The sequence below is a fragment of the Empidonax traillii genome, unplaced genomic scaffold (assembly GCF_003031625.1).
Source record: "Empidonax traillii isolate 1590-97213 ecotype Southwest subspecies unplaced genomic scaffold, ASM303162v1 scaffold651:size361119, whole genome shotgun sequence".
In the NCBI taxonomy this organism is placed as follows: domain Eukaryota; kingdom Metazoa; phylum Chordata; class Aves; order Passeriformes; family Tyrannidae; genus Empidonax; species Empidonax traillii.
This window is the reverse complement of record NW_020955844.1, coordinates 144,757-169,109: the sequence shown is the minus strand read 5'-3', so window position 1 is coordinate 169,109 and position 24,353 is coordinate 144,757. Positions and strand designations below refer to the sequence as shown.

Genomic DNA, 24,353 nt, shown 5'->3' with positions numbered 1-24,353 from the left:
CCGGGTGGGAGCTGCGCTTCCTCAGCCGACGGAAAACTCTCTTTCCCCAAACAGGGACTGCGTTAAAATAAATATTTCCAGTGTTCCGAAAACAAACGCTTTCACTTCACCTAAATAACTCACAAGCTGTCAAAATAACCGGGCTTATCACTTCGAGTGCTGTGCTGGTAATTGTTCACGCCTGTCAGATGGATCAGTGTTTAATCCTGCTCCACGCACACGGTGACCAGCGCTCCTGGTTCTAAAAAGAGACGTGGGAAGGGGGAGGAAAGAAGAAACAGAAGCACAAGTCTAGTAATAACTGAGGTGGATGGCATTCTTCTCATTCCCAAAGCCTGACAGGCCGATTCTGGATGTCATAATATGGTTTATGGCAAAGTGATTCTGCTCTCCAATGCATAGTTTAGAGGTTAACTGGAGACAGCGCTGCATCCATTTGAGGGAATGTTAGCAGGGAGGAATGTTATTAACCCCTAATAAAGTTATTTTATTGGCATTGTGGCAATTGAATGCAGGCTTTTTCAAGCTTCTGTTTCACTAGCAAGTATTCTCAAGGCATCACAGCGAATAAACAAAGAAAACCTTTATTTTCTAAAGCACCTTTAATTCTGTGAGACCTAAGGTGCTTTCCAAACTCTACCATTAAAAGTCAAAAAATCACCTAGATGATAACAGAAAGGCATCGAAGCTGGAATTCAGTGGCTCTGAACATCAGTTCCAGGCAGGAAGCAGGGATTCCAAAGATGTAACTAAAACTTGAGCACTTGCAAAGATTTTGTCTGAGATATGAATGTTAACACCTCTACTACTTAAAAAGACCCCCCCCCCAAAAAAAAAAAATTTTTTTTTGCTGCCCAGAAATTGTGAGGAACAAATATATGGCTCTTTTCCAAAGAAAAAAAATAAGCCTCTCAGTAAAATACATAAGAGAACACAAATGTTCCATCTCATTCCCGCATCCATTCATGTTACTGGGTGACATCATTACAATAATTTTTAGAATTGTGAGACAGACGTACTCCACCTTACCTCAGATTATCATTTAAATCAGACAACTTTGTGTCAGCCATTTCCTGATCTGCCCAGCACCTTTGTCTGCCAGCTTTCTGGGGAGGAAGGGATTTGCATGTGCGTAGTGGAGTTGTGGTTCCCTGTGGATGGCTCAGGATCACAACTCTCATTCATTTTGGCAGGAAGAGACTGTGCTGCTGTGCAACAGGAGAGGGGCTCTGTTAGCCTCTAGAAGAGTATTTATTTGCCTTTGTGTGTGCAGTGTATTTCTGTGTTCAACTAGTTGCAATTTAGGGATAGAATATTATTTTCCCCATTTCTTGGTAAAAGTCCTCAGAAATAAATGACAGAATGGTAATTAATTAGCCATCTCTTTAATGACATTCCTATATCCAACATCCACAAACTTGATGCAGTAAAAGCTTTGTAAAACAGGTCTTTTAAAAAAATAGTCCAGGTAAATGCTACCAGATCAGTCAGTTGTGGTTGAAACCTGTTGGACACATACCACTGTCTGTTTTTAACATCCCACAGACAGACAGACACTTAAAAAGGGACTGTGCAAAAGATTCATGTCCAGTCTTGCAGACAAGGGCAATCAGCCTGGCTTAGTACACGTGAGTAAGGTGATGTCAACAAACATCCTCCTCCAGACCCAACTATTACTGTTGAATGAGTATGTGCTGCTTCTCACCACTCCTCTCCAGCAGCTCTTAAGACTGAGATGTCAGTATTTGATATTAAAAGTCTGAGGTAACAAGAGGAATAAGGCAGTGTTTATGTAAATTGCTCATGGGGTAGATTCTAATGGATTGGGAATATGGCTGTTTCATTGTTAAGCAGGCAGAGATGGGAGCACTTTCCATAAGTGTAGCAGGATCCAAAAAATTTTGTGTCTCCATGGCATGAATCTCCATTCACTGCTTAGCCCGAGAAAAGAAGTTGTAACGTAGTTTTTATGCAGAAGCAATTAATTTTACCTCATTAGTCAGTGACTTATCACTGCAGTACAGAAAGTCATCAGTCCATCACCTTTTGTTTCGGAAGATGAAAGTCCCTCATAACACACCTGGATGCTTCTACAGTGTAATGCAAGGTGCAGAGAAAGAGGGGGCTGGGGGAAGTTACAGTGCAAGAGAGCAGATAAGAGTTAGAAAAATGCAGATTGTAAACAAAGACAGTTCTGTTCTCAGGTTGGCCAAGTGGCTGCTGCTAAGTCACAGTAACCCTGGGTTGTCACCTTTGAGATTTACTTGTCACTCTGGTATGCAATACAAGAATGTGTGTTGTTTCATCATGCACCATGCCTGCACAAGTTATCTAATTAATTTACTACAAACTGTAAAAGCAGTTTCTTGTACTAATTGCCCTGTCTGCTGAATGACCAAAGAGGAAGCTGGGACTTTGAAATAAAATGGTTTTCTTTAGATGAGAAAAATGAGATATATAAATTCAGGCTATTTTATCCTTGTCTTATTCATTCACAATATATGTATGAGACTTTCTTCTTTCTGAGAAAATGAGAAAGCCTCCAAAGCACTCTGGCAGATAGCAGTAGCATCCCTGATGTTTGCTCACTGATGTTCAAATTTAAATGTAGTTTTTCCTTTTTTTTTTTTTTTTTTTTTTTTTGCTTCCTCGAGGGTCAATGACTGTTAAAATGCAGCAGTAGCAGGCAAGGAGACTGGTTGCTCTTCTTCATATTAACAACACTTGCTATGGCTAAAAGATATACTATAGCAGGATTCTCTTCTCCATCCACAAACACAATCTTCAGGTGGTCAGAAATTTCAGAGATCAAGTCCAGTGGATCAGCAAGTTTAACTAAATCTCCTGTGACTAAAAGTTATACATCCAGGTGGGAGATGTGTAAGAAAAAAATACTGAAGGACCTGGGTCTGGGCAGGTAACCAGCATGCCATATATACAGTAACGCTAGATGGCTGCACAGTCTCCAAAGAAGCTGCTGCTGTCTGCAAGTTTCATTATGTACCTTGTGGGCCTGAAATATATACGGTAAGATGTGCTGATCAGCGAAACATGTTTGTGTGCCAGCACCTCTGTGTTAGTAAGCAATCGAGTTCTCCTCTAAGCTGCAGGAATGGCATTTGCTGACAGCTGGACTTAAGCATCTCACCAGATAACTAGAATATCACGCTATGGTGAGGCAGCCTACCTCCAGATTTGCTATGTCTCTGTCCGTGGGAGCTGAACCACATGTGAAGCAACTCCTGAGACACTCAATTCCAACCTGGCCTTTTGAGAAACCTGATATACCCGTGACTGCCAGGCCAAGGGTGGGGTGTGCAGAGGGAGGCAGAAACCTCTGTGGCCATCCAGCTTTAATCAGCCATATTTGTTTGTTTGTGAGGACATCTAAATAACACCACCCACCATTCTGTACATCAACATCTCGAGGTTTTTCAGGATACAGCTCTCAGTTTTCTAGTTCCTGCTGTAGCATGCAGCCCAGACAAGACAGAGCAAGATGAGAGTTGTCAGGGGAAAGAATTGATAGTGTGATGTTACTCTTCAGCAGGTAATCAGTTCCCTTGGGGGACAGATTCTTCCTTGCTGCTGCAAAAGTGACAAAATAATAACCACATAAATCTGACAGTTTCAGTGAGCTCTTAACCTGGTGTTTGAATACACAGCTTTTATTCATGCATTACCTGAAAGATTGCTTGTGATTTTTCACTATGATTAGGTCTGGATGTTTCAGCACTTCTGCTTGTAACTGAGAATACAACATCTGCTAAGAAATTACAGTTTTATCCAGCTCATCACCTGGTTCAAATCTTCCAAGCCTAAGTTCTGTTGGCAATGTGTTTCCTCGCTTATATTTGGGTAACTGTAATGAAATCCCCTTCTAGTTTCTCAGCCCGTAACAGTTTGGCTCTTCACAATGAATTGTGGCTGTGCATTCACTCAGGCACCAGTTTCATGGACAGTTAGAAACAGTGCCCATCCCGATCACCTTCTGCTTCAAAACTACATTCCCCTGTCGTGTATATGTACTAGGATCAATGCTTATGACTTCATTTCCAGGCACCCTAGGTAGGCAAGGTGGAACCAAACCCTGGAAGGCATCCAACCATGCTGGACAAAGCTCCTGGTCCCTAAACCACCTCTTTGCTTTTGGCTGCAAGAAATTAAACTGTTATAGGTGAGGCAACAAGGAAGAGCACAGAAATCCCGCTGTGCTGCAGTTTGCTGCCTGTCCATCACTCTTGCCAATTTGCCAGTGAAGCCTGGGGGTCCCAACATCCTACCAACTGCAGCTTGTGACTTACTGGATGCTGGGAATTCACAGACTATTTCTAAGGGATCTGGAAAAGCTGATCACAGGTGCAGCTTTGCCTGTGCTGCACAGCAACCTACAGAGGTGTGGACTCATTGAGTCTTCAACTAGGTTTGAACATGCCAACTCCCTGCTTCTCCCCATGGTCAGAGTCAGTTCCAACCAGGAATGATTACATTTTTCAGTGTCACATGAGACAATGACCTCTAATGACCTCTACTAAGTCACGCTAAAAAAAAACCCTCTTGTGAAATTTTTGCTGGCAGGCAAAGGGGGAGCACAAACATTTGTTAGTTCAATGTATACCAAACATGCATGTTGAAATTTTACTACAAGTTGAGAACACAGCGTGGGGAGACACTTAATGTTCAGGACAAACCCAGCACTGATGATGTATGAGAGTGGTCCAAGCATCACAACATTCACAAAACTCTGTCCACGGGTAATAAATCAGCTCCTTCTTTTGTGGCTTTTGATCATGGTGGTTCAGCTGCAGTGGATGACAGTTGGTTTGCATGAGATAATCAGTCTTTTCTTTTCGTAACTTTTTCAGAACTGGGTTAGCTACAACCTTTATCACCTTTATCACCTCTGGAACCACAGCCATAGTGGCAAGGGACCTGTCAGTGCCACTAAAATTTTTTTTCCCAGTGCTTAGTCAACACCATTACTAAGCTTAGATTTTCTCCAGGCAAATCTATTTGGTACATGGTTTGCCTGCAACTGTACTTACTCATATGATTTATTTATGTTTTTTAATATAGGACCTGAAATTCACTTAGTTCACAGCACGCTGACAGCAAAGACATTTGCTTATCTCATTTAAAATCCCATTCCTTCCACTGTGCAAGAGTATGTTGATCTCCAGCAGCAGGCAGCAGCATACACACATGCAGAACTCCAGCCTGGTAAGTCCAGCATGTACCAGAGCTGTGGGATCAGGCAGCCACAAATGGCTCCCTGCAACCTTGGTGGGGTGGAAAGCCCAGTCTTTAACACATGCTTGTAAGCATATCTGCTGAGAAGTGAAACTCTCTTCCCCCATACTCACCACAGCACAAAGGTATTTCGAATCCTACAAAAGGCATGCAAAAAATCAAATTTTTCCATCAACAGAGAAAATGAGGAATGTGTGTATCTGGTCTGTTGAGCTCAAAGGGAGAGATGATTAATCACCAGCAAGGGAGGATGCCTGTAGATGGCAAGTCAGCATCTCTAAGTATTTTGTTTTTCCTCCCCTCATCCCTTCTCATTTTAAAATTAATTCTAAGAGATTGTTTACAGTAGAGTACCCTCTGCATGCTTTGGCACCTTGTCTGAAGTCATCAAGTCACATCCTTTCTGCCAGCATTCAGAAAACACTGGCCTAGAAACCAGAGCCTTCCTTAAAGACTGCAAGGAGCCCTACACCACTGCAAGGAGTGCAGTGGTTCAGGAGTAGGTGTAGGTGAGGCCTTGGAGAGGGACTGAGATGGCCAGCCAAATATCCAAGAGTAACTGGAAGGAATCCCAGCCTCAGTGAACCCACTGGCTATTTTGCACTGTCAGAGTATATTCTCTCCTCACCAAATTTCTGTCAAAATTCTTAGGATTTCACCAGAAATTTTCTGCACCTCTAGAGTCTGCTATTGATGAAAGCTCCTTCTGTGAGACTGTACTGTCCAAGAATTAATGACTCAACATAAAGGACAAGCAGAAGACAAGCCACTATAAATGGTAGCTTAGTGATGCTCTGCTTTTTTAACCCCCAAGTCACAGAAGGCATTCCAGTACAAACTACATGTGAAAACAACACAGGATAACCTACAAGACCTGTGCTGATGGAGATACAGCACTTGGATTTAAAAGTAAAACTGAAGTTTTCATGCAACTGCAGTCATTAAGAGTCACACAGTATTCACTGAATAACAGAGACATTAGTATTTGCACCCAGATAAAATTCTTGCTCAGATCAGTTCTTGCCCTATGGTTTCAATTGGATACAGTTCTCCATTTTGTCCTAAACTCTTGACTGGAAGTGAGGCATTTCCTTTAATGCTCTTACACTGAGACCAAGATCTACCTCATTTATAAAGTATTCCAGATTCGCAGGGAATGGGAAATGCTATAAAAGTGTGAAAGGGCAGCCTTTTCCTCTTCATTTTAGGTAAGAGAAGAGGAAAAACCCACTAAGCTTCTTTCAGAAGACTTTTATACTGTGGTTTTGATCCTGAAAAGGCAGAAATACTAACAAAGCCAGTGATTTTAATCCAAAAAAAGGTTTTTAGATGGTTTTGATAAAAATTATACATACAGCTGCCTCTCTGGTATGAACCTGCTCTTTAACCTTAGTGCTGGGTACATAGGCAGAGCACCCACATGAATCTGATGAATACAGACATGGCAGAAAGGAGCGGTGCTAGGTAAGAGGTGGTCCACTTACCTAGATCAAGCAGGCTCTGTGAGACTTCCTGGAGTGCCATGCAATGTAACACTGGCACTGCGGGACTAGCACTGACCTTTCTCTTTTCCTGAAACACGAAACATCGGCCCTAGGACCTAAGCAGGAATCACCAGGAACCATGAACAATCAGGACTTGCTACTGTGCAAGTCACATGAGTGCAGCTCATCAGTCATTACAGTACTCTGCTCATGTGGAAACAACCCTGCATCAGTCAGTTTGGCTTACAGCAAAAAGCCAAAGAAATCTGCGCATTGTGGACTGACATAAGGAGCTGCCAGACAGGAGGGCTCAGGACATACTGTACAGACTATTTGTAAAGACACATTTCTGGCATTCTGAGTCCACAAATAATGTTTGCGAAACAGTATTAGGGACCTTCCCCAAGGGCTGCTAGAAAAAAGACATAAGCAGACCAGAAGGAGCTTAGGCACATTCCAGTCTGGGGAGGAGAAAGAGGTTGCAAAGACATCTCTCGCAGACTTATTATAGTACCTTTATGATAAGTTTGTCTTTTCTTACCCAGAGGGCAGGGGTGAGGGAAATATGATTCCTGCTCTGACAGTGTTGGAGATTAAATGCTGTATCTGCGTGGACCACACTCTCTTCTCTTGGAGCTACTCCTGCAAAGATGCCCTGAGCCAGAGTGACAGCAATCACAGAGGGTTACGGAAGCTGCTCATATCCTAGGGAAGTGGCAGGTATATGAACTGATCACATCAAACTTGGGAGAAAGTGGAAGAAATGATGCAAGTATTTGGATCCGCACAAACAAATCTTGTTTTGCTCCATTCTTATTTATGAGGTTGATCCAGGACAAAACGTCACCTCTTCAATCCAAACAAAGCAGCACTATGCAGGGAGCACTGCAAGTCTGCTGTGATCCTGCTGGGGCCTCAAAGCACTCACAATTAAAAGAAATGGATTGCAATGATAAAAGAGTTATCTTTGCTTTACCAACATATGCTTAGTAAACTCCCATGAAAACTTGGTGAATTCCCCCTGTTGCTTCCCCAAATGTCTGTGCCTCAGGCCTAAACTCAGTTACTCCTTTAATCCTGCGCAGGAGATCCAAGATCAAAGTTGGTGGGACTTTGTTTCATAGCAGCTATTCCCAGCACCATCCCTGGAATTCACACAGCTGCTAGTTTTCATTCCTCAGCCATGGGCTAGTCAGATCTGACACTGCAGTGTTAACCCTTGGGTTTGGCATGAATTATGAACTGCAGTCTGTCTCCTCAAAACTCCCCTGCTCTGCAGCAAATGACTCACCTTCACTGTGGTACTCTATGGGAATAAATTGCTCACTGGTGTTTACTCCCTGGGTACCAAAATTTCAGTGGCAAAGGAAGGGATTCCTGTGCAATCTAGGCATTTCTGAGATGGAAGGTGATCTCTAACTGTCCATTATATTATCCCCAGCAGAGGGGGAAGAGAATTGAAAACATGAAACGTTTACTGGAAAAAACAAGACCAACCCTGTATTTAATCAAAACATTTTGTTTTGTTCCACTTGTAATTATTTCCATCTGATGGACAAATAATTTAGCAATGAAAATGACAGTTCCTTTCCATGGGCAAATAAAATAAGAAGTCATGTCTGTTCCCATACAATGCTACAGTGAAGGTGATGTATTTTTAATCCTTTGTTGAAATTTTCTTTACCTATGTTACAGTAATATTGAACACATCAATTTATGTTTAATGATCTATTGTGTTCAGTGTTTGTTAGGGTGGTGGTGGTAAAACCAAAGATTTGTGGGGGAAAAAAAATGAAGTGACACTTCTTTTCCCCTGAAACTCATGAGAATGTGAATAGGAACATTGAATACACCCACATGACTGACTGAGGCAGAGGTCACTAGTAGATGGAGACCAACCTGAGAGCCTAGGGAGTTATTGCAATTGTCAGTTATGCTGGTACCTTGTCTTTTCTTTTTTTAATTGGAAACTCTAGTTTTCACCTGCTGGAAAGCAGTAAACAGGAAAATTAAAATTACCAATTCCTGTGCAAGACTTGTTCTTACACTTGAATGACTGTCACAAAATTGATGCAATGAATTAGCAGGTACCTTGACTTTAGTTTGTTGAGACCTTGTGCCAGCCAAAGGCTCTCTGTAAGTTTGCTTTAATTATCATGTTGCTAAAGAGGGTAACAGTTTATGCAGGTTTACTACAGTGCCTGACTATCCTCCCTTCCCTCTCCCCAGGTACCTGAACTTTGTATTCCCTGTAGAAAAATAACCTTGGAGACTTCTGCTGCAAAACACCTTGAGATCTACTAGTGAAATACCAGTAGAAACACATTGTCATTTCCACGTCCTGGGATATTTTTTCCAAGAGTTCTCAGACATTCAGCATCACAGTCACATTTTCCTGCCTAGAACAGGCCATCCATTTTCTTTCTAATAGCTGCTGACTTCAGTGCCCAAGTGAAAAGTGGAGTGTAATTCATGGACATCACTACTTGCTTTTAAGTGATTTTTCACCCAAGAATATGATGCTGGTTTCTGCACCAGCTTGGTGTAAGTCCTGTTTCCTGGCATTATCTCTGCACCTCACCCATTCCAACTCAACAGGTATATTTTCATGCCCTCTAGCAACAGATGCTTTGTGGAGGAGTTAGCGTCTGCCAAGTGCGGTTTAATACTAATTAATGCCGGCTCCTCGCCACTTTCTTCTTCAACTCAAAATGACAGTGCACCAATCACACAGCAGCACATTGTCTAACTGAGATCAAAATATCTCCATGGCCTTTTGCTACAGCACAGACAGAATTCAGCTGCCTGATTCTCAGATAGGTGTTACATTTCAGGACCCACCTGGCATTGGCTTAAACCCTCGTTAGTGTGTTTTGTAGCAGAGAGCATGGTTAGTGTGTGTAGAGGTGAGAAAACGGCATCTGGTTTGGGGAAAAGTAGGATGGTTTGGAAGAGGTAGAGGTTGCCTAAGACATGCCCACTCAGTAAAGGAAGACATGTCTGGGAAGCACCACTGCAAAGATCAGGAGGCTGTTGAGCTGCCTGGTTTGTGGGATGGACTGAGAACAGGGATATAGCACTCTCCCTTACAGGAGGCCATCATGTTGATAACAATGGAGGGAAGATTACTCTTTTTTTTTTTTTTTTTGTGTGTGTGTGTGTGTGTGTGTGTGTGTGTGTATGGAGAAAGCAGGGTGGCCAGGTCTTCACCAAAATATCAGGATGAAACCACAAATTTTATCTGAAATACTTATACCTGCTGGTACCAAACCTCATATTACTCACAGAGAGCTCCACCTTGTCCTCCCTTTGGGTACTACTGACATTGTGAAATCTTTTGCTTACCACAATTCTTTCCACATAGTATTTTCTGTGCCAGAAGTCTGATCTGCTCTGGAAGGCCAGCACCATCCTTCTAGTGCTTTCAGCTAAAAGTATGATGGCTTGCAACAAACTGACAGTTAAAACTGATCAATTAACCATAAAGGTTTTGTATCTATGCCAAAGAATCTCCTAAAAAAATCACAGTCAAGCATTAACTAGAGCTGTCCAGCTTGTCTGGCTGTGTCTGTCTTATATCCCTCTGTCTTCCTCCACCCATGGCTTTAAAGACTACCTCTCCTTCTCCTAGAGCTTTCTCAAAGTGTTAATGAGCTACCCAATCTAAGTTTGTATTAAATCTCTGTAAATGTCCAGTTGTTCAGATACAGGGCTTGGGTTATGTTCATGTATCAAAATTTTCAGGTCATTAGCTCTCATGTGTTGGGATAGCAAGTGACTCACAAACTCACTCATACATTTGCCATTGCAGGCATGAATTTATATAGCCAGAAATGTTAAATATAAATATATCAACCTACTGTCCACCAAGAGAGACTAGTATATGAAGAGAGAGGCCAGGGATGTTCAGACTTAAGGATTATTTCTATTCCAACTGGACAAACATGTAATGTTACCTGCAAGTCTTGCTGATAAAAATGTGCAGACACTAGGGTTAGTGCTGGAGCCAGGAACGTTACACCAAATCTGATGGGGAGTGACCGTGCACCACTGTGTCTGCTCTGCCTTCAGCGTTCAGGAACACCACGGTCACATAGCTCAGCTCAGTAGCTTCCCAGAGCCTGGCAGCATAACCACTTGTGATCCCCTGAGCTTTTTTCTGTGCTGTGGAATTACACTGCTCCATCTTTTCAAAAAACAAAAGCTCTCTGTTGAAAAAAACCTCTAAGTTATAATCCTCCAAATTTGTTCTGTCTTCTCAGGAACATCCACAGCACCTTAGAGATTTCCACTGGTTTTCATCTTTGCTTAGGCCAAATCATCTACAAACATAAGGACAATGACAACAAAGGCTTGTTATTTTTGAGGTTGCTATTGCCTAGTTGCTGGTTACTAGCAGCACACTTTCCACTGTTCTTGACACCAGGGTTGGCTGAAAAGACACTAGTCAGGGTATCTGCTTCATCCATAAGAGGATCAGGGACACACCTCAGTACAGCAGTTCCCTGTTGTTTCAGCTGAGGGACCCAAACCTGCCTTCAGCATGAGGAAACTGGGACACAGTGGAAAGGGGCACTCCCCACACCCTCTCCTTTTCCCTGCTCATTCCCTCACTGAATCCTCCCCTGGCCTTATCACATTCCCTCCATTCCTCTCATCACCCTCTGAGCTTGCCTCTGAAACACTGACCCGCGCTGCTGCAGCACACCATCTTCTAGATCCCCTTCCTTAGACCTGTGCCATGGGGTTCCTGGCCACTGGAATGAGAGGGGTGGGAAACCCTGGCCTCCCACTCATTTTCTTTTGCCACAGCTCTAAAAAATATGTATTCACTCCCTATCCACCTCTGCTCTGCACAGCACCACATAAACCCCCCTTCTTGATGCTATCTATTTACAATAACTTGGTTTCCATAAACTCTCCTCCATTTATTCCTCACTGAAGCACTCTTATCTTATCTTTCAAACGTGACTCGACATCAGGCAGTTTGGTGTTTATATAAAAAAAAAAAAAAGGTTTGGCTTTTAAAACGGTTCAGCAGCCACAAACAGAAGTAGATCTTCAGAACAGCTTAGCCTGCATTTTTGGGCACTAAAATCACCAGCCAGCTCTTCCCAGAGGGCTCTCTCTAATGGTGTGATTTGAAAACATTACTTGAAATATCCCTGAAACAGTTAGACGTGGAGCTTTTTCTGAAAAATCAGACTGTACCTCAGTGCCTCCCTGGCAGTCAAGCTCACCTGAAATCTGCTCTGCAGCCCTTTTCAGCCCTCCCTCGCCCTTGTTTCCTGCTGCCTCCTCAGCCTGCACAATGCAGGTTATTGGGCCAAGGGTAAGGCTGGCCCCTACCTACTGCTGATTTTGACAGACTGGATCTTGATTAATTTAGTTTGCAAATTTGGGACAATACTTTGTTGTGTCTTTGCCTGTTCATTCACATTAAAACTATCTCGGGAGCAAGCAAATTGTGCTATCAGGCTTCAAATCAAGAAGTTTCAAAGCTGGGTCATCTAGAGGTCAGTATTCTCTCTCTCTCTTTTTTTTTTTTTTTTTTTTTTTTTTTTTTTTTTAAAGAGTACTACCAGTGGAAGGTACTAAAGAAAGCTTTCATTATACAAATCCACAAAAAAGACATATTCCCATTATTTTTACTTGTCATGGAAGCCTTTGTGTCAGTTCAATCATATTTGCTTTCAGTGAAGGATGGTTGGGCAGTGACTGGTGTACAACAGTTTGGTGACATCTGTCCTCCATCTCATGAATCGCGGAGCACTGCAGTCATGTAATGATGTATCACAAGCCTCCTGTTATTTCAGGATATGGAAATATCTCCCAAGAGCTGCATATAGACTACAGATTCATCATGAGCCAACCTGGAAATTTCAGTCAGAATGGTACTCTTAAATTAGTAAGCACAGGGAAGTCTGCAGTAAAAAAGCAGACTCTCTCCATTCATCCCCCACTAAACAAGCATACAAAGAGAAGAAGAATTTTATAGATAAAAGCACAAATAGTACTGCTAATATAAAAATCACAAGGGTCCCAACCCCTGAAAGTCCTTGGTAGCATTTAATTTTCTATGGTGGGCTTAAATCAGACCTAAACAGAGGGAATATGAATATATCACTGACATTTCCCATTTAGACCTAGAAGAGCCCTGTTTTGGGGTTGGTTTGGAAGGGAAAAATGTCTCTTAATGGTGAACTTGTTTTTGTTACTCTGGGCAGCCGTGGTCACTTAATGTTTATAGAAACAGACATTTTAATACAGACTCACAGCTTTAATGCCCAGCCAGCTTTCCAAAGGAGAAAGGGTTCACCTCCTTTTTTCTGCTAGGGAGATGAAAAGCACAGAGCACTGAACCAACCAGGAAGCAGAGCACCTCAGTGCTGGTGCTAAATCTGAGCTCCTGTGCCTATTCCACTGCATGAGGAGGTGCCAGCTGTGGGGCCACAGTCATGCACACAGTCATGAACACAGACCGTGGTGTAAGATCCACAGTCACGTTACAAACTTCAGTTCACAAACAGTGGAGCCACAGATATCCTCCAGGATGTCCAGAGGAAATACACACCCAAGAACTAGATATCAGAGTTGTACACAAATGAAAGAGCATTGATTTGGCTTCAGTAAAAGATTTTTTAAATAGCAGGTTTGCAGAAACAGATGCTATTTGTAAAGCATGTCCTGGGGTCATCCAGACAGGTCCTTGACTACTGAACACTATCTGCTCATCAAGGACAGTTGTTTTCAACATTTTTCAGCCTGGGAAGCCCCTGTATACTTTACCAGTGGAGGTCAGGTCTCATGCAGTGTATGTATGACTGCTAAGTCAGCCTGCTTTCCTCAATTACTTATCCCCACAACTGGAGCAGCCAGATCCACAGGAACTGGCAACCACTGCTCCAGGATAATCTTACGGTATCTTTTTTAGTGAGAGCCCGTGTGGCAACTCTCAGTGCTCCTGTTGAATCCTGGGAAAAGGGAGCTCCTTCATTTCACTGAATGAGGGAAATCCCGGGTCATGTACTGCATGTCAACAGTCCTCTGTTCCCATTTTTTTTTGTAGAAGGTGTACAACAATGTATACCCCCTCCAAGCAGGAAACAGTAAATTCTGTAATCAAATTGTGAAAGCATAATTATGAGTACGATTAAGGTGAAATATAACTCTATTGAAGTCGGTGGGAGTTTTATTATTAACTAAAGTTTCACCTCTGTGTTTCGGGTGGGTAGTTATCCTGTTCAAGCAAAGAAGCCATTATTTAATCAAAATGACATTTATAATGCAGCACTGCTATCATATTCAAACTTTCAAGACATGTTTACTTTAATCAGTTCTAATTAAATTGTTATACAAGAAAAATATTTAGTTCTACTGATGACTGCACATATACTCAGAGAAAAGCAATGCAAATTGCCCAGGATTTCATTAATTGCTACTGGTACTGCTTTAAACTCTTGTGATGTTTTAGCAACTCTTCTGTTGTACTCCAGTGAAACAGAGTGCTCTAAACTGAGAGTGACCATTTCCAAACTAAAGCAATTTCAGTATTTAAAACACTGAAGCATTTGCAACAAGGTAAATGAGGGAGAGATTCCCACACGCTCAGCCCCACTAATTGCAAGGTTTAAGCAGCACTTTCACAGCTGCTGGGATTCTCCAGGCATTAAAAGCAAAGACACAAATAGTCTGAGGGATGCTCTTGATACTCCCGCTCCTCAGCTCTGGCCCAGGATACGGTGTTGGCACATGCCTAGCAGACCCTGCCCAGCCTGGCTGCCTGCCTGCAGCAGACCAAGCGAGGGCAGAGGACACCCATTTTTCTGGACTGGGCAGTGTCATGATGGGGATAGAGAAACAGGCCAAGCCCAGGCCTGGCTGAAGGTTTGCAGGGCTGCAGACACCTCAGAGGGTAAAAAGAGGCCCAGGTCAACAACAGCCCTCTTCTGAGTTCCTCCTCATCACCTTTTCATATGATTTCATGGTGCAATGCTCCTCAATTCTTCCCTCATGCCTTCTGTCTTTTCTGTCAAGGTCCAACGGATTACCATCTCATTTTACCAGTCTCCTCTTGGCAAAGCAGAACAACAAAAGTATGCCACCCTTCCAGTGTGCTCGGCCAGGGCTGTGCAGAGGGGAAGAGCTCCTGCTGCTGTGCACCCAGCCCTGCTGTGCCATGACCCCCCAGTGTTTTCAGGCCAGTGTATGCACACAAGGATGTGAGGTTGGACTCAGTGCCACTCACTGCTGTCTTTGTGAAAGGACTTACGGGAGCAGGCACACAGCTTGGTCCAGCTCTGGAGAAAGCTGTGAGCTGGACTGATGGCAGAGCCCAGGCTCACTGTCCCCAGGGAGCCCAGGAGCAGAATGTCCCTGACCATGACTTGTCCTTTGTCAGGGCCACAGAAGCAACCCACTGGCACCCCCAGGATACTGAGGTCCCAGCGGAAAAATAAGCAGCGCAGTACAGTACAATGCAGTTCAGCCTGCCTTTGGACAGTGCTGATGAGGTATGCCAGTTAGTCCCTTGGCTGGGAAAGGTGTGGATGCTCAGGGCAGGTAGTCCCTAGGAAAGCGAAGGGGACTGTCCTGGCTCCGGAGCCTTAGAGAGCAGCAACCTGAGCTTAAGCACTTGTTGCTACAGCTTTGGAAGTCAGTGGTCCCTTCAGCCCAGCTCAGTGAGCACAAAGGTGCTTTCATTGTGTACCAGAGGAAGCAGTGTGCCTGGCAAGCCACTGGCCCTGACTTCCCAGGGCAGAGTGCTGGGCAGCTGCTTCCCTTGTCGTTACCAGGGCTCCTTTCCCAGCAGGGTGGATTGGGCACCACACACCTGCTGCAGGATCCAAACATACCTGGCATTTGAGCCTTCTCTGCTCTGAAAACGCTGGTGGACACACCAGCAAGCAGAACTGGTGCTGAGCTAGGTGGCAGATTTCTCCCCTGCTTGGTTTGGTGAATGGCTTGGGGCAGCAGCATCCATGAGAGATGCAGAGAAGGTGCAGAGGGGTTTTGCTTGTACAGACAGGGTTTTCTCATTTTGAGTCTTAAGGGTTAATAAGTGTTAATTGAACATATCTGATTCCCTGAGGGAAGGGCAAAAACTGAAATTTATTTAGACTAAAACAAGTGTCTGGAGCACGACACAAGATTTGTAAGGGTTAACACACTACTGCTAACAGATTTGAGAGCTGCTCACTACCCCAGCAATCTATTTTTTGCACCATAAGTGCATTGCAGTAAAACAACTTCCTCTTGTGTGATCCCAAACCTTCACCTGTACAAGCTGTACACATGCAGGCCACTGCCAAGTTAGCAAGAGAACCATTTCACAGGAAGCTGGAGCGTTCTGGGAACTTCCGTTTACAGGAATGCAAATATAATGCCATTTCTCTTTGAACCCATACCTCTTTTTTTCCCCTTGACCTGGCCCTCCTGTGAGGGGCTCCTGGCTGAGGCAGCAAGGGCTCTTCTGAGCCGTGCACACAGGTGCAGTGCAAGGCAACAGCCCCATGGCACCAGGCTACCCTGGGATGGCACTGACACCCTCGTGCAGAAGGTGCTGCGAGTGGTCACTTAAGTGACATCAGTACAGCACTGCTGGCATGGCTGATCTGGCATGGCAAAAGTAGCTAAAACTTAAGACAGAGAGCAACCCCTTACAGTCACCCATCGGGAACAGGTCCAAGCCAACCTTGATAGATGCTGCACAGACCATGTCCTCCCTGTCCTTTCTCTGCTGCTGGGGAGCCTACCCACACCACCACATTAAATCCATCCCTTTTCCCCAGACTGTCACACAGATTCAATGTCCCTCTGCCAGCTACATCCCAAAACCTCGCTTGTATCAGAATGAAAGAAAACATATTCAAGTCAAGGAGCTGATTGAATTGCACAGGGTCCTTTTGTGCCACACTGCAGGTGTACAAAACAAACCAGGAGCTAGTCAAGCAACCTGTCCAGATCCAGCCTTTAACTAAGCACTCGGGAAATGAGATGGAAAACAAGGTCTAATATATACATATGATGAAAGGTTGACAGTTATTTCATTATGTGCTTTAGTGCGAAAACCACAGTGACAATGACACTGGAATGTGTTTTTCGTCACCACGAATACTTCACGCCAGGTGGAGAGGTTTTTTACATGCATGAGAAATCCTGTTGATTTGGGGGCCATACAGCTTAAAGAAGATGGGTCTTGAAACTACTTAGAAAAATCCTGTTCTCCCAGACAAGCTGCAGCAGAAGAAGTTATTTGCACACGAGACATGCCTAAAGCCAAACAGCAGAGGAACACCTGTCCCAACCAGAAATGCTCACCCATGCAGAGCTGCACCTGCTCAGGGCTCTGTCCTGCTACTGCATAATTTGGCTCCTGGAGAGTTTTTTGAAGCATGGCTCACATTTGACAGGCACCCTTCCTTGCAACTGCAGGGCATCTCGGTGGCAATCATTTTTATGGAAGATTTGGGATTGCACAGTACTAACTGGGGCATGAGGGAACAACAAAATGGCCCACATAGTTTTATGTGGCACCACTAAATCTTTTTATCTCTCTTGCTTTCCAGGTGCCTAACTTGGGAATTGCACTATAAACAGACCTTGCCCAACACCCTCACCCACCGTCCTTGGTGCGAGCATCAAGCCTGTGCCTGACTTCTCCACAGTACAGAAGTGCCCTCTGCTCTGAAGATGCTTCCCAGAAGCCCCAAGTTGACAAAGATGATGAGAAAGATAGGATGCAGCTGTATGCCCAGGGGATCCAGAGACAGAACAGCTTTCCACAACTAGGGACTTCTTTGGGTGGAGGGTTTTCTTATGACCGAGGAAATTGATGCATCCATCAGAAATGAAGCCGATGCTGACTAAGAGGTTTTTCCTCTTCCTGTTACATCCTGTGCAACTCAAGAGGGAATTTCCTGCCCAGTTACAATTCGGAGAACCTATCCCACACTCTCAGTACCCGGGTGAATGGGAAGGACCAGTGACTGCAGGGAAGCAGCAGAGGTAGCATGTGCCAATAACCTCAGGGCACCTGGTAATGTGTCCCCAGTCCTCAGGCCAGGCTGTCCCTGAGGCGGGTTCCTCCCCATTCTTGTGCTCAGTTCCAGCACAGCACCGTACAGCTCAGCCCTAGCGCCCCACAGTACCCTCACTAACCAGCTGGACTTTAAGGAAAATGAGCCAATCTGCCTCAAAACTCCCAATTAAATAGTGAGATCTGGCAATACTCTCACTGCCAGACAAGAGATGAAGCTGCAGGATAGAGGCATCCTTTCTTTCTTGTACTGCAGCAGCAACAGGGTTCAATCTATTTCTGTACACAGGGGATATGACCTTTCCCATGTCAAGGGTGTTCACAAGGTTTAGACAAAAGCACATTAATAATCAGTTTCCCTTTTCTGCACTTTTTTCAAGTCTGGACACCAAAACCAGGCATCACTTTCATTTCTTGCTTGTGGGCTGTTTTTGATGAGGGCTGTAATCAGTGGTATCCACCCTCTGGAAGGTTTCACTGTTACTAATAATACAAGAACAAAATGGTAAAATCTCCATCCAGGTAGATGCATTTACACTGGAATAAAAGTTTGAAGCAGGCTAATGCTTTTTCCTGATTCAGTGCTAAGCTATTCAAGTGTAAAACATTTTGATGATAATACAGCAAATAAACCTGAGTTCAAAAAATACAAAAAACACAGTTATGCTACTAAAACTTTTTAAGCGTAGACAAAAATAACCCTGTACAACAACTAACAACAGCTTTGTTACTGTTCCATATTATATCAACACAGGGCATTTCCAACTTAATTACCAGTTTCATACACACAAACACCCCCTCTTGTGAGAATACCTGGAGCATTAAAATCTTGTGCTCATTGCCAGCCATTTTCATTCCATATTTGCCCTAGCCCAGGGCTAGAGTACTTATCTTGTGCACATTCCAAGGGATGTTTTATTCTTGTTCAAAAGCTTACTGTCAGTGGATTCTTTTACTTATTATATTTGGTAACATGGTAATTTCTGTTGGCCTCAAACATTTGTTGAGCACAAGGGGGTAAACTGAGCTTAGAAACAGCCAGACTGAGACTTTCCTTAGAAATCTAGATTTCTGACAGCATAAAACATTTTGCTTACTACAAATAATGCGCATTTCAGAGCACTTTGGGTTGCAGCTCTTTACAGACACTGTAGCTTTTTTCCTTCTCCAAAACAACTACTAAGAAAAAAAAGTTTCTGGGTAATGTAGGAGTATGATGTGCTCAGCAGTGTACAAAACAATGCAGCAAGGGGGGAGAAAGAAAGGAGATGAAATGGTATATGGGCAGCAGAGCTGAAGGTGAGAGAGTAATACTTGGTCTCCAGAATTCCTTTGGCTGCTAACAATGCTACTGAATTCATGCTAAGGCATCTGTAAATTATTCCTCTGCTGCTCTAATAATTTAAGTCTGCCCACTGCAGCTGGGAGCTGAGATGGTGAGCCCGGGCTGGTTGCATGGGTAGAGGATGGCAGCACATCTCACACCAAGCACACAGCACTAACCACAGTCCTGCACACCTCCCTGGCCTGGGACTGTTTCACTGCAGGAAACAGGGACCTCCTTCCCTGAGGGAACCTACAGCTTTCCTTCTCACCAGCCCAACGAGTGCAGAAAACATGGTTCTGTCCACACAAAAAAACCCACGCTCTTGGTTTCTCAGAACAACATGAGCAGGCATTGGAAGCACAGTGAGTGCCTGGAGTGTTGCAAGAAAATCAGACGCAGCCCACAAAAACTCTATCCCGCTGTAGTAGGAGGCAAGGGGGGAGCAATATAAAGAATCTCCCAGCCTGGGGAAGAAGGATGCCCTTTGTTGGATGACACAAGTTTGGGAACAATTAATAAAGCAATGTGGTGGAGAAAAGGGGCCAATTAAACACCCTGTCTTTAGATTGTAACTGGTGCTAATCTGTAAACTTCAGTGACTGCTACAGCAAAAAGTCGATTTACTTCAGTTGATGCCTGTCCCGAGGTGAGTGTTGCAGAGGCACAGGAGGACCGGCACCTACAGGGCAAGGGGGCAACTGGACTGATCTCCCCCAGCCTCACTTTCTCATGGTATTTGTAGCACCACTGCCTCTGTGTGATCTCCTTGGGGCCACTGATCCAATGGACAGCTGAAGCCCACAGAGTTAGGCCGGTTTAACCAGTGGAGCAGGACATTTTCTTCTGAGAGTGCTTGTGTCAGCAGAAGTCTAGATGGGAGAGTAATGCAGGGACTGGTGCTCTCTTAGCAAGCAGAGACCCCAAATAGGTTATGGGGCTGCTGGTTGAAGCAAACTTGTACTGCTTAAACCTAGCCTAGGAGTAATTTCCTCCATGCTTCCCAAGGCAGCACTCCAAGTGGCTTAGCCATGCCCAGGGCATCCCAGAACTCTTCATGCCTGGCTTGCATATTCCCAGTTCACTCCAGTGGGGTGACACCACAAACCTGCCCCTGAGATTTTGCACCCGCGACAGTCCTTCCACTTCCTCCTCACCCTTCTTACCCATAGCCTGCAGCCCCAGCGACAACCAAGGCACCTTTGCATTACAAACAAATAACACGCGATTTAAATAGAGAATAAGAAAAAAACCTGAAAACAAAACAAAAACAAAACATCAAACCCACTTTACTCTCTCCTCCCCACCCAAAACATTCCAGCCTTCCCTGCCACTAGAGAGGGGAGTTGTTTATTGACATTATGCAAGTAGTGAAATATTTTTCTTTTTCTTCTCTCCCGTCTTTTTTTTCCTCTCCCCCCCCCCCCCTCCTCCGGGGGTTGCAAAGGTAGTTCAAACCCCTCCAGTCATCTCGGCTTATCAGACGCAGGAGATGCATTCCTCTGGGCTGCTCCCTTTATAAGTCACTGCTGGCCGTGCGCCCGCCCGCCCTCCGCTCCGCAGCCTCCGCGCCGGCAGCGCTGCCCGCTCCGCGCTGCCCGGCCATGCCCTAAGCCCGGTGCCCGGTCCCGCTCGCCTGCCGAGGGACGCGCAGAGCTCGGGGAGAGCCGGCAGCGATGGCACCCCCGTCCCCGTGCCCCGCCCGCCCCTGAGGGCGGCTGCTGCCGGGATGTTCAGCTGGCACCGAAGCTTCACCCTGGGAGCGCCCTGGAGAGGTGAGTCCGCCGCCCTCCCCGGGGCCCCCCCGGCTGCCAACGCCTCCCCAAAGCCGCTTCGCCACCCCCTTCCTTCCCCTCAGCGGCCGCGCAGACGGTACTTAGGGCAAGCCCATCCCGGCTCGCCTGGCTCCTGGGCCGCCCCGGCCCCATGCTGCGCTCCCTGCTCTCCGGCTGCCTCTGTCCCCACGCAGGTGAGTCTGCCATGAGCGCGTCCCCTCTCGCCTCAGCCCCCCGCCGCTCCGCTCGGCCGGCGGGGACAAGGATCGCGCTTCAGGAACCGATTTGATTTCCTCTTTAAATGGGTTTATTTCGCCTTGCTAAGCGCGGCAAAGCTTGGGAGAGAGGAGCAGGGGAGGCGGGAGCGCTGAGGCTCCGAGCGGTCCGCGCTGCCCAGGGACCGGCATCCATCGGAGAGGCTGGGCACACGCTGCCCCCGGCCCCACGCGGGTCGCGGCTGCCCTCCGCCCGTCACTGCGCGGGCAGTGGGCATCGGATCGCTTTCTAGGCTGGTACATCCCCATCCAGCAGATAGATAATTCTATTGCGGGTTCGAAATGTTCTACTTGCTCCCTCTTGTTCTGTGCAGAGGAGGTGACCCTGGCAGGAAGGGCAGCTATGGTTCTGCAGCTGATCACTTTGTAACTTTGTAAGTTTGTTGTGAAAACAATTATGTGGTCTCAGTATGTCTTTTTCAGGCGCAGCGGGTCCAATATATCTTATTCCTTAGCCAGAGCTGCAGGCTTTGAGATCGCAAGCCCCAGGTAGCAGAATTCTTTAAACATCCCTGTTCAACCCTCAGCTTGGCTTGTGTCATCTGTAAACGAGGTCGGCAGATTCTGTCCCGTGAGCACCACTGCACTGGGTTGGTTTGCTTGGCATGGAGGTGGCTCCAGACAGTGTTTGCCGAAGTCTAAATGTAGCCTGCTGTGCAATAGCAAGATGGTAAAGATGTTGCAAAATACTGTCTTTGGGAGTGGGTTTGCCTCCTGGAGTTCTGACTTCCCATCTTTATGCCCTATCTCCTTGGACTGCTGCAGCTCAGGCAGTTCCCACGGAGTCACCAGAGATGCCACGTCCATGGGCATCCACTCAGATACCTACTGCTTGGATTGTGTTTCCCAGCTATCCTGGTCTGGCGCAGCTACTCAGAGCTCAGTGTGAACTGGAGCCTCTCTGAGGTGCCCTACCAGGTAACTGCTGGGCACTGTTGCCAGCACGGCTACTGAAGCACATTGCTCTGCCTGGGTTTGGTGTGGAGACTGCTACCCAACGACACAAAATGCTCTAGGGTAGTGCTGCTGGGAGAGCATGCCAGCATCCCCATAAGATGTGGGGAGTGTTTGAAGAGGTGTCGTTTCACGGTATGGTAGAAACTGCTCCTTTTTTCCCTGGATGTATTTGTCCATGAACTTATTTCCTCCAAGACATATAGTGCAAACCTAATAGTAGGGTTAGGAGGGGAAAGGAAGCTTGCTCTTCCAGAAGGGTCCCTCATCACCCAGACACAGCAGTATTGTTGGCAGGATAGGTGAAAGCTTTGGTGGAGGAACAGACTTATCACACAGAGAACTGAGGAATCAAAGGGAGATTCAGCTAGAATTTCTCCAAATAAGAAACAGGGACAGTGCTCCCTAATCACCTCAGCTAGAAGGAGGCACCAAATAATATGTGTGTCCTGGCCCCATCTCTACTCAGAAAGAACCAAGAATGCTCTTTCTGGCAAGCTTTGTCGCGGGGGCTTAAAAATTGTCCAGCTGAGGCTTAAGATAGAGAATTTAAACCGAACAAAACTTTTAAGTGGCAACTCAGTAACAGAGATATAGGCTGGATTTTGCCCCTCCTTCCCCTCTCCTGAGGGGGCAGTTAGAGCAGAAGTGTCAGTGTGGCAGGACCTCCCGTACCTGCAAGTTCAGTTCACTGCAGCTACAGAATCACTCTGCATCACCACCACCTCCTCATCATTTTTTGGTCCTTTTGTGGCCTCAGCATGAACAACAAACCCCAAAACTGTCACTGCTCTCATTGCAACCATAAAAGATTTCAGACATGCAAGAGTATGGTTACACCTGTCCACTGCTACCTTGTTTGAGCAGCAGCAGCTCTCTGGGGTTTTGCCTAAGGACAGCAATGACTGCACATGAAGAATGAGTTAACAGTGACCTTTCCAATGCAATTCACGAGTTCCTTTGGCTTCAGTTGAAGTGCTGGTGTCTAAATGGCCTTGGTGTCTGGGGCTATTGAACAGTTGTTTATCCAAGCTTATTATAGGCAATAAAACCTGAATTACTACATACCTGTCATCCCTGGGGGACACGTTCCATCCTTGCAAAGGGCCTCCTGTCTCCCGGTTAATTTCTGGCTGAATAATCCTCCATGATATGAGGCAGCCTGCAGATCAGATGAACATGGAAAAGATGTCCTAAATTAGACAGCTTTTGCCAATTTGTGGTATATTTGTTTCCATTGTTTTTATTTTCTGGTCAGACACATCTGTGACCTGTGTGCTAAACAATCTTTTGCTGTTACACGGGGCTAATCCTGAAAACACTGTTTCCGTTAGTTAAGGTTTTGAACCTTTCTCCTGAAGGAGCACATGGGAATTTCCAAGGAGAAGGATTTTAGTGACAGCTGCCATCTCCCTGACAAAATCTCACAAATAAGCACCATGGGTCATTGTGGTAGCTGAACCTACCCCCTAAACCAGGAGTGGTTACACTGCAGAGTGGAAGGGACTTGGGCACTGATCCTTGTACACTGAAATTATCCTTGTACCAGTTTTCCCACTGGGCCATATATCATAAATAAATATTAGTATATGTAACACACACATATATATCATATATAAAGAAATAAGTTGCAGGGTAAATGCAGTAATGAGTGGGACAGGCTCTTCAGCTGGTGCTATGCACAGGGTCAGGTGTTGGTCTAAAAACTGAACACTGACAGCCTACACAAATAACTGATAAACCAGGTGGTCTGTGGGGACCTGCTGTGCCCCGGGACTTTCTACCAGAGGTCACTAATCTATCAGACCTGTCTTTAGGTTTCAAAAACTTCACAGGTCACTTGGAATGAATAGAAGCAAGCTGTAAAAGTGTCAAGTGGCCTCTCTACTTGGAAATCCATTTCCTCTTTAGTTCACCCAACTGTGTCAATCAGTAAACAGTCATTCTCCTCCTCATTCCTCCTCAAACGCTTGCAAAGAGCTATAATTATCTCCTCCTCTTCTAAAACATATGTACTAAAGTAATGAATGTCTCCTCAGTCAGGGTCCTTGAACCCTGTTATCTTTCTCTGAGCATCTACTTTATATGGATTTATCATTACCAGATGCAGCTGTGGGGACCTATAAAATTTCTGGTTACATTATATTACCAAACTAGGATCCAAAGGAACTTCATACACTTATCTAACAGTGAGACTAGAGACCACCTTGGAGCCAAAGGATCCAAAAAATTTTTGCTTTTTCCAAGGACTAT

The 24,353-nt window shown here is 45.2% G+C and overlaps 1 protein-coding gene across 2 annotated transcripts in view; it reads left to right on the top strand.

The window, feature by feature from the left end:
• Positions 1-20,993: 20,993 nt before the first annotated feature.
• LOC114065368 overlaps positions 20,994-24,353 on the top strand; it is a 30,522-nt gene continuing 27,162 nt past the window's right edge. Inside the window, exon 1 of one of the 2 annotated variants that reach the window (XM_027899243.1) lies at positions 20,994-21,065. In XM_027899243.1, coding sequence (XP_027755044.1) covers positions 21,023-21,065 — 43 coding nt within the window. In that variant the 5' untranslated portion in view covers positions 20,994-21,022. The remainder of the gene's footprint in view (positions 21,066-24,353) is intronic. The other variant, XM_027899242.1, reaches the window with a different exon arrangement.